Consider the following 13,117-nt stretch of genomic DNA (forward strand, 5'->3'; position numbering starts at 1 on the left):
GAGCCAAAACACACGTGGCATACTATCAAACACAACCAAGAGATACCCCAACTACAGTTGTTGATCGGAAGGTGAATACGGCAAGCTGCAGCACTTTCCAGACGACTATCCTACGTCCATAGTCACTCCTTCGGTCACTCTCTGTTCACGATATCGCGTTGGGAAGGAGCGGAGACACCCCTGTTCTCCCTTGGAAAGCACTCGAAGTTAAGATCAGTCATCAGCTGCAAGTGTGCATGAGCTTGCCGAGAAAGCATTGCTTCTGCTGATGGTAGCGTGAGCAAATTCACGACACTGGCGGCGACGCAGGCTGCTTGCTGAGACGACATGTCTCTGCCCGTTCTTTCACGGCCCGCTGCCGACCCACCAACCTCACCTCTTCCTGCTATTCCTCAGTCGCGGTTCGCTAAAAAGAGTCTGCCACAAACCCCGTCGAGGCTGAAAACAGCGTCGCGTCCATCTGCAATACCCAACAGCCGTGCAGTGTGCTCGACTCCTGAAGTGCCCACCACGAAGCAGAAGACGGGCTTGCCAACACCTCAGACTGTCCGCAAGACAGTCAGTATTGGCCAATTCCCCCAGCCTCCAAATGCTGCCTCCCGTCCCTCCACTGCGCAGTCGTTGGCGTCGCCTACTTCGCCTCGAAAACGTGCCTCGGATGCAAGTCGAACGAGCACTTCTACCACTTCCAATCTGAGGAAATCCTCTAGATTCAGCGACGCCTCGAGTTTGTATCATTTGTCCGAGGTCCCTTCTCTCCTCAACGGTGGTGTCTCGCCAACCGTCCCCCTAGCCACCAGCAAACGAGCCTCAGATGGACATAGTAGTGTGCCTTCTCCACCTCAGAGTCGAAGTTCATCTGCAAATGGCTCTTATTCGACCAGCGCCACGACGCTTGAAGAAGGCGATGATGATCGGGGTCGAACAAGAGATATCTTAGAAGCTTTGCCCAGTCCGAGACTTACTAAAGGGAAGGAGCATAAAGGCAACGTGATCGTGAGTGTCCGTGTCAGGCCAGATACTAGCACTCCCGACGCTGCTGCCGCTGAAGAGGGAGAGTGGATGGTCGATGGAAGGCGTTCACTGATTGCATACCGTGGCAAGGAAGGTGGTGATTATCTCTATGACAATGTCTTTGGAACCTACGACGACAACGCCAAGGTCTACGATGCGGCTGCCAAACGACTCGTGCGTAGGGTCATGGAGGGTTATCACGGGACTGTCTTCGCATACGGCATGACTGGCACTGGAAAGACGTTTTCTATGCAAGGCACTATGTCCAGTCCGGGCGTAATTCCCCTAGCCATTACTGACATCTTCTCCTATATTCGCGAAACACCACATCGCGAGTTCTTGCTCAGAGTTAGCTATCTCGAAATTTACAACGAAAGAATTCACGATCTGTTAGCTGGCCCTGTGTCTGGGACTGCCGCGCCACAAGAAGAGATCAAACTTCGCGAAGACAGTCGCCGAGGTGTTTATGCTTCACCACTTAAAGAAGAGATTGTTCAGAGTCCTACACAACTACTCCGTGTCATTCATCGAGGCGATCTAGCACGTCGCACTGGTAGTACTCAGTGGAACGCAAGAAGTTCGCGAAGTCATGCCGTCGTTCAGATTGTTGTCGAGAGCAGGGAGCGTGTGGCAAGTGGAATGTCTCAAGAGAGCAAACGAGTGGCCATGCTCCCTAGCGGCGTTCGAGTCTCAACTTTGAGTTTGATCGATCTGGCTGGCTCGGAACGTGCAGCCGACGACAAGGAGCGTCAAAAGGAGGGTGCTCATATCAACAAATCCTTGCTTACGCTGGGAACGGTTATCTCGAAGTTATCAGCAACCAAAGATAAAAACGGCAACTTGATTGACAAGGATGGTCGGCACCTCCCCTATAGAGACAGCAAGCTGACTCGGTTGTTGCAACCTGCACTCTCAGGCACCTCTCTTGTATCCATCCTTTGCACGATTCAGATTGGAAACGGAGGTCCTTCCGCCACTACTACCACCCATACCATGGAAACACTCAATACCCTGAAATTCGCTGCTAGAGCGAAGAATAACATTGTCAGCCATGCCAAGAAAGCTGTGGAAGAGGTAGGGTCAGGGGTAAATGCTGGTCTCTTGGAGCGCTATCGGGCTGAAATAGCCAACCTACGTACTCAGCTCGAGGTTCAAAAGAAGTCGACGGACAGTAAAGAGGACAAGTTCGAAGAAGTGCAGATTGAGCGTGATGCAGCCACTCGTCATGAAGAGCAAATGCTCGAAATGCAACTCGCCCGTACAGCCCTTAAAGAGCGCATTGAGCATTTGAACCGGTTGATCTTGTGCTCGAAATCGACAGGCGTAAACTCTGGCATGACATCAGCACTTGGTATGCATGGGCGGTTGTCAACTGGAACCGTAGGCGATATAGGACCGTCGAGATCAGTCAGGTCATCTGCCAGTCACTCTACGCTGGGCACGTTTGGGCCTTCAGTCAGCCGCCATCCATCGATGACTTCTATTGGTGGTGGCATGCCGAACCTTCCATTGCTCGCTGATGAAGACGATGATGTGGCAGATTTCGGAGACGGTATGGCCTCGTTGCAGGCTCAAAATCGAGCCCTTCAGGCAGATCTTCAGGATAAGAATCGATATGTTGCCACCCTGGAGAAACGACTTTTGCAGGCACGACGATCTAGTCATTCACGGACGTCACTCGGATTCAGCCGCACAGGACAGGAAGACCTGGATGTGCAAAAGCAGCTGGACGAAAAGGACGCCGTCATTGCTGACCTCCAGAAGACAGTAACTGCCCTCCGATCTGCCGTGCGACAACGATCTGTGGCCGACAAAAGTCCAGAGAGCACAGCTGCCGAAGTTAGGGCTAAGAAGGGTACACAATTTCAGACTGACGGAGACTCGGGTGGGCCGGTTTCCTCGTCTAATGCGCAGGAACAGACAAAATTGACCTCGACCGGAGTCAGTCCACTAAGCCTACTCTCTCCACAGAAGGCAGGTGACAAGAAACGTGAATCAGTGGACGAGATGTCAAAGATGCTCGATGAAATGATCCAGGACAAGGTCGAAAGTGGTCACCTTGTCAAAGGTAGATCGGGGTCTGTAAGAGTACCAGCAAAATCTATGCCTGCCCAGCGTGGGCAAAGACACGTTAGGCGATCCTCCAGTGTGTACACGGCAAACGTCCCACCACTCAATGCTGCCGCGTCATCATTCGCAGGTCCAAACTCAACCAGAGAGTCAGCCTCAAGCACATGAAGATCAGCTAGAAAAGCTACCCCGGAACAATTACACAATCTGCCCCGAGGCAGCGACCTCAACCACGCCACGAAACCAGATCTCACGACTGTTACGACCACTATCTATACCTTATACCTCTTCTGCATTCCCCATGCCTTGTCAGACTAGCACGGAGCTCACGGCTGATTGGAGGCGCTTGGAGCAGAAGATCGGACATTCATTAGACTTTTGATTTGCTTCTGCTTAATATCTGACGACATGCCGTACAGGCATCTTCATTTGATAGGAAAATGGATAAAAGGGATGAGCGAGGCAACTCGAAGCCCAGGGAGCCAGACGATGATGTTGCTAATACGATGTCTTTGCAAAACATCTTCAAGCTGAAAAGCGTAGAGTGGTAGTGTAATGACCCGAAGTCGTCTTGTTCCATGCACTGGCGTCCATGGTCCGAAAGATCAATCTCTACGAATAAAGAGATAGTTGCATTTTTCAATGTTGATGCTCTGAACAGATACCTGTTCTTGGTTAACCTCCAGGACATCTTTCCATCGCTACGCCGCAGAAGCAGCTTCTTGAAATGGTACCCTTCTGCGCATTGTGTTTCTGCCCTAAGCCACGTGGTAGTGGATTCTGCTGGTCCGTAAAGTACACACCTTAGCAAATGCGGCCAGGATGCCGTAAGCTTGGCATCATCTGATAGTGGCCAGAACAACTGGGGAGGTCCGTGTTTCAGAAATGTGGAAAGCTTCGAATGGCAGCGAATAGGTAGGCTGGCCGACGGGAGACGGCTATTCCAAAGTCCACTTTGTCTCACGATCTCCTTTCAGTCACATCTCGCAACCTGTTGTGCTTTAGTACTGCACAACTATTTGTTATGAAGACGCTCTACCTTGTGTGCGACTTGACCAGAGTTAGCCAAGATAAGCACAGATATCCACGATCTGCTTACCGCTTCTAGGAGTGAGCCGACGATATGAAGGGTATCACCCCGGTCAAGGGTATACGCGAGACTCACCATGTCAGATGGCTGTGGTCTTGACTCCATCTGTCAGGACCGATATGTACTGATTGGTCTAGCTATCGTTTGAGTCATCGGTCTGTATCCGCCAGCAAGCAGTTCTCGAAGTTCCAGCGTCTTTCGTAATCCTGTTGATCAGTGATCTTTTCTGGTGTTGCTCGGCATTGCTCTCTATGTACCCTTGATATGCTCTTTCGTTTTTGCTACGGACTATCTTCATCCTGCACATTTTGCCTGTTTTAATGCTGGACATTCTTGACTAGGCCCTACGTTCACCCGGCCTCAACAAACTGCTGCCGGAGATCTGACTCTGTTACACAGCATTCGTGTCTTTGTCTCTCATTTCGGAAGATCGCGGGCCTGGTGCTCTCAATCTGTTCTTTTCATCGCTGCACAATCGAACATTTCCCACACGACATCAGATAGAAACGCTCACGAGAAACGAATATTACGACACAGACGAATAGGCTAGAAGCCCTACGATCACATTCCTTCTACTCAGAACTTTGTACACACTTTATCTGTATGCCTGAAAGAAGAATGCTACTAGCAAGCCGAGCAAGCCCACCGAAACAATTGCAAGTCCCAACCCAATCCAGAAACACTGCAGCATTGAAGGAATTCCTTTTGCATAGTCCATTACCCTCTCCAGCTCTTCCATCTATCTTGCCTCGACATGGCAAGAAACCGCCAGCCCTCAACACCCGCCGGACCTTACGATACATCAGCTGGCTCTTCATCGTGACGACGACGATTTACCTTGTCCTTTTTATTCGCAGCTTACGAGTCAATCTACCCAGTGATGCTCTAGAGAAAGTCTACCAACACACTAATGGTCATGCATATGAAATTGTGGAAGACTCTCAGCTACCTGACTATGCTTCACCGCTTGCAGTGACAGATAGTAGTGGCTCCTCGAGATGGACCATCCACATTCCTTCGAACCGTGGTTTCCCTCTCCAGTCGCAAGAATACTCAGAAATCTGTAGTCATATTGACGATGTCGCTCGCCATGTGGCTATTGCTCAAGGTCAAGAAGAGGATGCCAATAGCAAACGAGGCTACTACGACGCAGATCCAAATTATGTTGATGTCGCAGAAGCTCAACTGAACGACTTGATCCCGTTCGACCCAAACTTCGTACCCACGAAACCTGGTCAGCTTCCAGTCTGTAAGTCCAGCCTGATCTACATCCTCGATGCCAGCGATGCTGGCTTGGGTGGCAGCTTACTTGGCCTCTGGCTCTCCTATGGTCTGGCTCAACGAGAAAAGAGGTCGTTCTTCATCGACGATAGTCATTTTGCGTATGGCCGATACTCAAGTCTCTTTGAGCCACCTTCACGACCGAACTGCCGACCTGCTCCCCCAACCCATCGTGTGCCGTGTCCGAGAATGAGCCAACACCTGGTTGTGACTGCTAGCACTTGGAGCTCGACTTTTGGAAACACATTTCATAAGAAGTTCAATGATAAGGAAGTCTTCGAATTAATGCGAGTCGGTTACGAAGGACTTTTCAAGCTACTACCAGATGACCAATTATATGTTGCCCAACGTGTGACGGAGCTCAGGACAATCCTTGGAGAAGAGACGCTATTAGCAGGCATGCACATCAGAAGAGGAGACAAGCACCCAGAAGAATTTCAATACCAATGGGGATACGTTCCGTTCGCAAAATACCTCGAGGCTCTGACCGAGCTTGTCAGCGACACGAGCTCCTTTTCTCTCACTACTCTCGAGCAGCCAAAGCACAGCCGGAAACTGATCTTCGTCCTAGCGAGCGACGACGAAGCTGTATACCACGACCCAGAACTCCAGAACTCAACCATCCGTGCCCAAGAACGTATCGATCTAGCCCACAACAACCAACTCTCAAACCCACTCAACGAAGGCTGGGAACGAGGCTTCTACAGCTCAGCATTCTGGGGTCTAGGCCTTCCTCGACAGGCACGAACTCAGCAATTCAATCTCGCAGAATCGCCATCGCCTACGAAGGACACCAAATACGAGCAGCGTGTCCTTGGCATTTCTGCGGCGAATGGAGAAGAGTACGACCCGCACAGAGACTACCGGTCCAACCCGACCGCAGCATCATTGCGCCTGCGTAATCACATTGGGAGGTCCTATTTACTGGACCTGGCGGTCCTGGCGCAGAGTGACAGACTGGTTTGTACGGCGAGTAGTCGTGGTTGTCGGATATTGGGCGTTATGATGGGGTGGGAGAAAGTGCAAAAAGGTTGGTGGAGGAACATCGATCGAGCCGGTGAGGTGAGCTGGAGAGCTCAATTATGACCAAGGACTTCACGAAATTTGAGCAAAAGACATCTTCTTGCATATAGATTTGGGAAATTTAGCGAGCATAGCATTTTACACGAACAGCCAAGACAATTAGGCACGATAACTAAGCACATATCATTTGATATCTGACTGCAGTCTCGTCTGCACTTGTCGTAGTACGACACTCAGCAAGACACCTTTGCAAATGACCTCTAGAATCTTCAGTGCAATATCGCATCTTGGTCGTGCTCTTCTTGTTCTCGTCGCGCATATTCCCCGTTGTAGACATTAACATGATCGATGCTCGAGGCTCCCTCCTAAGAAGCCTCAGGCTCAACCGTGTTTCCAGCCACAATGTGAGCCCAACCAATCAACCGCCAGTGCTTCTCGATTCTTCTCGACAGTGCCACCTTCTCTCCAATAGCCGTGCACGCAGGAGTTGTCAAAGCCAACTTCGCAGCGTCGGCCCGTACACCCATGACCTTTGCACCAGTAGCTGTAGAACCAATATTCACCATGAGCACCTCGTTCTTCGTCAGCTTGGCGACTTTGTTGGGTTTGCCGTCTGTGGTCTTGACACCTAGCAGTCTTCGGAGGAGGAAGTAGTTGACTTCGAGTTCGATGTAGATCTCGGGGAGCTTGCCTTTATGGCCGAGGACTTGACCGACGAGACGATCGGCTCGGCAGAGGGTTGGGTCGACGCGGGTGCCAACACCGATTAGACCACCTGGCACAGCGAACTTGAGGTCGTTGTGTTCTGCGAAGAGGGTGACGACTCGGGACATGATGGGTCTGCAGATAGTGGCGCCGGCGGAGTCTTTGGAAATGATACCTGGTCGGATCTCGATTTCGTCGCCGAGTTTGAGAACACCTGTTAGGATGGAACCGCCTGCCACGCCACCTTTGAGGTCTTCGATTTCAGCACCGGGCTTGTTGACGTCGAAAGATCGAATGACGATCATGTGTGGTGCTGCTGTAAAGTCTCGTATTGGGACTGGGATCTTTGTGACGAGGAATTCATTGATAGCGTCAATGTTGTACTTCAGCTGTGCAGATATGGGGATGATTGGAGACCCGTCAGCGACTGTGCCCTTGATGAATTTCAGAATCGACTCGTAGTGTGTCTGTGCATCGGGTTGTCGCATCAAGTCGACTTTGTTTTGAAGGATTATGATGTTTTGGAGTTTCATGATTTCAATGGCTGCCAAGTGCTCGGATGTCTGTGGTTGTGGGCATGTTTCGTTGCCTGCAATTAGGAGAAGAGCAGCATCCATGACTGCAGCACCTGACAACATGGTGCTCATGAGAATATCGTGGCCAGGGCAATCGACAAATCTGTGCACAGATGTTAGCATGATACAGAATAGAGGGTACAGTATTGCCTTACGATAAGTGTCTGAGCAGTCTGTATGTGCCTTTGCATCCCTCTCTTTCACACGGAGGGTCGACTTCCTTCTCCGATTTGTAACTTCGATAACATGTAGGCCTTGGACATTCCGGATTGTCACATCTGTAGATTTTCGCGTTGGCATATCCCAACTTGATGGTAATATTTCGTTCCAGCTCGTTCTTGAATCGCACAGTCTGTACCCCAGAAATTGCCTTTACTACTGTCGACTTTCCGTGAGCCACATGGCCGATTGTGCCAATGTTTATCGTGGCTTGCCGCGCAATGATCTCTGGGGAAAGTGGTGTGAGTTCGTCTATCTTCAGGTTCTCTGGATCTGGTTGTTCTGGTAATATCGGTCGTTCTGGTTGTGATGCTGGAACAGCACCGCTGTTGCGAAGTATGGATCTTGGTGCCTCGTTCGTCTCTTCTGGATCTGAAATGTTGTTCTCATCTCCTTCTGGGGTGCCAGGCCGTGAGAACTCCTCGTCCGAGGGCAAATCACCATTGGTAGCCATGCTGGGAGGTCTGACGATGCTCCAGAATTCTGTGTTCGCTGTGTGCGGTATCGTACTCGATAGAAGACTATGCGATTTCGAAAACCTGTGGGATTGCGGGAGTCTTTGTAGTTATGCAACTCAGGATTGTGAGTCTTGACACAATAATTTCGGTAGCCCGCAGTGGTGGTAGCCTTGCTCTCGAAACGAGGCTATGATTAGCCACCTGTCGGCCTTGTTTCCTAGTTCAGCTATAACATCTTACAATGTATTTCTGCTTTTCAAGTGCAAGTTGTTAGGGCGCATGCACTGATAACTTGTCGGTACACGTATGAGTAGGAAAAAGAATCTCAGCATTCTTCTTCAGATGTGGATTATGTTGTCTTCCTAACACGCGGTGCTGGTTCTAAATCTGCAATGGCTCGTCCCTACTTCAGACCATCATCTTATCTATCTCGATCGCACTATGTTTCAGCTACTAGGTCTTCTCAATAGCCCATTGTGATAATCTCGGCTGGTTACTTCCTATGATTTCACCATGAACACCAGCATCCACGGTTATACTCCGATCTCATCGTGCCCAGGCGAAAGATTCGGCGTGCTTGTCTATAGTAGCATGAGCATTCTGGATGTGGCTAGCTTCAATATGCGTCGCATCAGCTTGTATGAGACTGGCTTGCAACGTAGTTTACCGCCCACAAATTCGGACTAATAACCAAGATAGAAGCTCGACGTCGACAAGACCTACCGTCATAGAATTGGAGTATACTCGAAGTGTCGAGCCTCCCAAGAGTGCTCCAAGAGAAATACGTCAGAGGCAGGTTGTTAGTAGGTCAACCTTTCATGGTAGCTCAAGCAAGGACGTACTTGAACAAGACAATACACTGCGACGTCGTACTCCTTCTGAAAGGAACCTCACAAGACAAGCTTACCATTAGCATAGGTAAACAATTCCTGAGCAAACGGTGTGGCAAGACCACATTCCTCCACGTTCATCCAACACACCAAGGGTTGACATGACTTCCTCTTCCGAGCCTCTGATCATCTCGCAATCACAGATAGACAGTCTTCCTGTCAGTTCTTTCCCAGAGTCTCATAGAGGCAGCTGTACCTGGCAGACCCTTCTTTCGGCGCCTTCGACAAGATCGGATACGTTCACAGTCGGTATTGCAACATGTGGGCCCAGAACCGGTAGTCTGGCACTTCACAGGCATACGCATGCAGAAATCTATCACATTATATCCGGAAAGGGCATAGTCACGATCAATGGTCAGGACCAAGTGGTGGGATCAGGAGACGTAGTCTTCATCCCAGGCGACGCCGAGCATGGAGTATATAACCCGAATGACAGCGATCTAAAGTGGCTTTATTGTTTCGCGGCGGATGGCTTTGCGGACGTTGTGTATAGGTTCAGAAGTGAGGCGAAGACCGGGTACTGATGTGGGATGGGGCAATGAAAGTTACGGGATGTGTTAGGGAATCGCTTGAGGACACGCATGGACTAGCAGGCAACTTCGAAGCAAATAAGACGACCCGGGCCTCGAACATCAGTTACTGGACACCAGCCTATACTCGATCGTCCTTTCTACGGACTGCTATGTGGATGTTGTACTCCAGCCGCGGCCTTCACGCGACATAGGTTTCAAAGGCGAAGAGCTGAGTAGAAGAACATGCAGAGACTAGGAAGACTTCTGTAAGAGCTTGAGAGAACCGAGGTGATAGAAAGGCAAGACACTGCACAATGAGGTGACGGTCGCAGAAAAGGCGGAAAGTGACAAAAAGAGGCTAACCTTTCCCATACCGTGGACCAATGCACGGCGACGTGAGAAGCTGTGACCTATGATGGCTACCTTGGATGTGAGATATTGGCAGAACAGGAAGGTCAACAGATTGGTAGATCGCCAACATCATACAGTACGTAGCACGTATAGAAGATCCTCTATCTAACACCCCCGTAAGCTACCACGTGCCTTCGCGTTCAAAACGCGGGGCTTCTATTCGCGTCACATCTAAATCCTGCAACAACCACAGAGATAAAATGGAGTAGGCTCTGATAACCAGGCCTGCCCGCAGTATCAAGTGAACGCAGCAGTAATCGACGTGCTGGAACTGTTGTCACACTCGAAGGCTACTCGCCGCAATGGCTCCTGCAGATGACTATGTTGATATCCTCATCCTAGGCGCAGGCTGGACCTCACAATTCCTTGTCCCGCATCTTAGAGCTGAAGGCCTGAAATATCGTCTAACCACTACCTCAGGCAAGACAAACAAACTGTGTGAGGGCAAATATGACGAATCCATAATCATTCCCTTCGCGTTTCAACCAACCCCAGATAGTTCCACTTTCGCGCACGTCCCACACCTCACCTCAGACCAGGAAGATGCACAGTATAATCAACTGCCTACAGCACAGACTATCATCATCACATTTCCCTTGAAAGGCAGAGGTCAGGCCAAGAAACTCGTCGAAAAGTACAAGCAGTCACACACTGGTGCCATTAACACACAGTGGATTCAACTTGGTAGCACAGGTGTCTGGAAAGAGACCAATCCTTTCCAGATCCAAGACCAGGATAGTCCTATCGAGATCAACGACAGAGCAATAGCAGAGGAAGAACTTCGTGAGCTCGGAGGCTCTGTTCTCTGCCTAGCTGGCCTCTGGGGTGACGAGCGTGTCCCATGGAACTGGGTCAAGAAGATCGCTCCTACAAAAGACAAGCTGCGAGAGAAGAAGAGTCTGCATCTCATACACGGCGATGATGTGGCAAGAGCTTGTTTGGCTTACCACCAGAAAAAGTTTGTTGGTGGTGAGCGATGGATAGTTACTGACCAGCAGGTATATGATTGGTGGGAACTTATCGAGGCTTGGAGCAAGCTGCTTGAGAAGATGAATGCTGAGCAGAGCGTCAAACCTGAATATGCAAAATGGATCGCTGAGCTGAAGCGTGAACAAGAATTGAAAAAACTTCCTCGGTCGCATCAGCAGCTAGGTCGTGTGCTCAATAGCTCCGATTTCTGGAAGGCTGTAGGCATCGAGCCGAGACACGTTTTGAAAAGGACCGCCAGCGATATTGTTTCACAGCTTTGAGCTCGACATGTCGTGCACAGGTGCACAGTTCTTATCTTGTACACTTTCGAGCATTCTGAGCACGGCCGTCAAAGTCGAGGTACACAGGCAGTATCAGTACAATTGAGTGCTGTTGGAAAATAACAATGAGTCGTGCCCAGGCAGCCTTTTATTGGTCATTCGCAGCCGAATGAGGGAAACACAAGTCAGCCTATGACTTGTGGGATAAGCTTGGAAATTTTTACACTCAAGATTCTGTGTTATTTTGGAGCACCAAAGTCCAGCTTCCTGGCCACGCCTCTGAACTTCTCGTCTACTTGAGGTTCTACCTTACCAGGATTTGCTAACGCATCTCCCATAGCCTTCTCGTCTATGTTCTTCTTCCTAGGCAAAGAGGCTGCTTCTGTCGGTCGAGGTTCGGTGCTCCACCATGAGTCTTCTAAACAGCCCTGAGCTGTAGGTCTCTTTCGTGGATCATAAGTGAGCATCTGGCGCAGGAGGTCGACTCCGACGTCATCGCCGTTCTTGAAGATACCCCGGAAGGAGCGCCTATCTCTTATCGGATAATGTGGTTGCGGCTCGTGGTAAAGAGGCAACTTACTGACACCAGGCCAAACCTCTTCTGTCGCAGAGCCTAGAGCCGTGTTTAACACATCAAGTTGCTTGAGCTCACCTCCCTGGAATTCATCCTCGGCTATGTTCGCTGGAGCGAACGGTCTTCGCAGAAGCAGTTCAGCAAACACCATTCCACAACTCCATATGTCAACCGCACCACTATAATGTGTTGCTCCATACAGCATTTCCGGTGGTCGATACCACAAGGTGATTGACACATGTGTCATGACCTGTTCCGGACCTGCAAAGGATCTCGCTAACCCAAAATCAGCAAGCTTGAGATTGCCATCAGCATTAAGCAGTAAATTCCCTGGCTTGATATCACGGTGCAGCACGAAATTCCTATGGCAGAAATAAACTCCCCTGAGGAGCATGCCCATCCATGCCTTTGTGTCTGCAATGCCATAGCTGATACCATCGGTGTCTTTTATGAGTTCCTCCAGGTTTCCACCCGAAGCAAATTCAATAACCATACATAGTCTCTGGTCTCGTTCGGCAAATATATCGTAGAGGACCACTATGTTTGAATGCCGTAGTTCTGTCGTATACTTGATTTCGCGGACGGTATCGACATTGATACCATCTCTCGTTTTCATCTCATCTCGTTTGAAGCGTTTGACCGCGACCAGATAATTCGGATCGTCTCTGAGATGAGCTTTGTGCACATCGGCATAAGTTCCCTCGCCTATCTTCTTGCCTATGACATACTTCATTTCGACGTCTCTGTTCATCTGCTCTGCCATGTCGTGTTCAGGAGGAGGCTCTACACGCCGCCTCTTGGCTGTTGGTGGAGAGTCCAGGGTTTTGTTCGTCGCTGCTTCATCAGGTATTTTCCTCTTTGGCGAGGCGGTGGCGTCCTTGAGAGATGGCTTTCTTAGTGGTAAGGTCCTTCCAATTGGTGATCTGGCTTTACCATTCTGTTGCAATGAGTGGGGAGAGAGAATGTGAGGCGGAAGTGGTGATGGTGCCGTTCTAGCAGTTGCCATCGTGATGTAGACACTTTAATCCTCGCTTTTGATTCAAGT

The 13,117-nt window shown here is 50.0% G+C and overlaps 5 protein-coding genes across 5 annotated transcripts; 3 read left to right on the plus strand and 2 right to left on the minus strand.

Annotated features, from left to right (window-relative positions):
* Nucleotides 1–327: 327 nt before the first annotated feature.
* Nucleotides 328–3,252, plus strand: KIP2 (Kinesin-like protein kip2; the record flags this gene model as incomplete). Its single annotated transcript, XM_064900707.1, has 1 exon — nt 328–3,252. One exon carries the CDS (start codon nt 328–330, stop codon nt 3,250–3,252), a length of 2,925 nt encoding a protein of 974 aa, XP_064754019.1.
* Nucleotides 3,253–4,792: 1,540 nt separating this feature from the next.
* LTR64_006377 (uncharacterized protein) lies at nt 4,793–6,541 on the plus strand (the record flags this gene model as incomplete). The annotated part of the gene is made up of 1 exon (XM_064900708.1): nt 4,793–6,541. One exon carries the CDS (start codon nt 4,793–4,795, stop codon nt 6,539–6,541), a length of 1,749 nt encoding a protein of 582 aa, XP_064754020.1.
* Nucleotides 6,542–6,843: 302 nt separating this feature from the next.
* On the minus strand, nt 6,844–8,431 carry GCD11 (eukaryotic translation initiation factor 2 subunit gamma; the record flags this gene model as incomplete). Its single annotated transcript, XM_064900709.1, has 2 exons — nt 6,844–7,861; nt 7,914–8,431. 2 exons carry the CDS (start codon nt 8,429–8,431, stop codon nt 6,844–6,846), a joined length of 1,536 nt encoding a protein of 511 aa, XP_064754021.1.
* Nucleotides 8,432–10,550: 2,119 nt separating this feature from the next.
* LTR64_006379 (uncharacterized protein) lies at nt 10,551–11,498 on the plus strand (the record flags this gene model as incomplete). The annotated part of the gene is made up of 1 exon (XM_064900710.1): nt 10,551–11,498. One exon carries the CDS (start codon nt 10,551–10,553, stop codon nt 11,496–11,498), a length of 948 nt encoding a protein of 315 aa, XP_064754022.1.
* A 239-nt stretch (nt 11,499–11,737) lies between these two features.
* Nucleotides 11,738–13,078, minus strand: KIN28 (TFIIH complex serine/threonine-protein kinase subunit kin28; the record flags this gene model as incomplete). The annotated part of the gene is made up of 1 exon (XM_064900711.1): nt 11,738–13,078. One exon carries the CDS (start codon nt 13,076–13,078, stop codon nt 11,738–11,740), a length of 1,341 nt encoding a protein of 446 aa, XP_064754023.1.
* Nucleotides 13,079–13,117: the final 39 nt, after the last annotated feature.

The sequence above is a fragment of the Lithohypha guttulata genome, assembly GCF_036872675.1.
Source record: "Lithohypha guttulata strain CCFEE 5908 chromosome Unknown scaffold_4, whole genome shotgun sequence".
Taxonomy (NCBI): domain Eukaryota; kingdom Fungi; phylum Ascomycota; class Eurotiomycetes; order Chaetothyriales; family Trichomeriaceae; genus Lithohypha; species Lithohypha guttulata.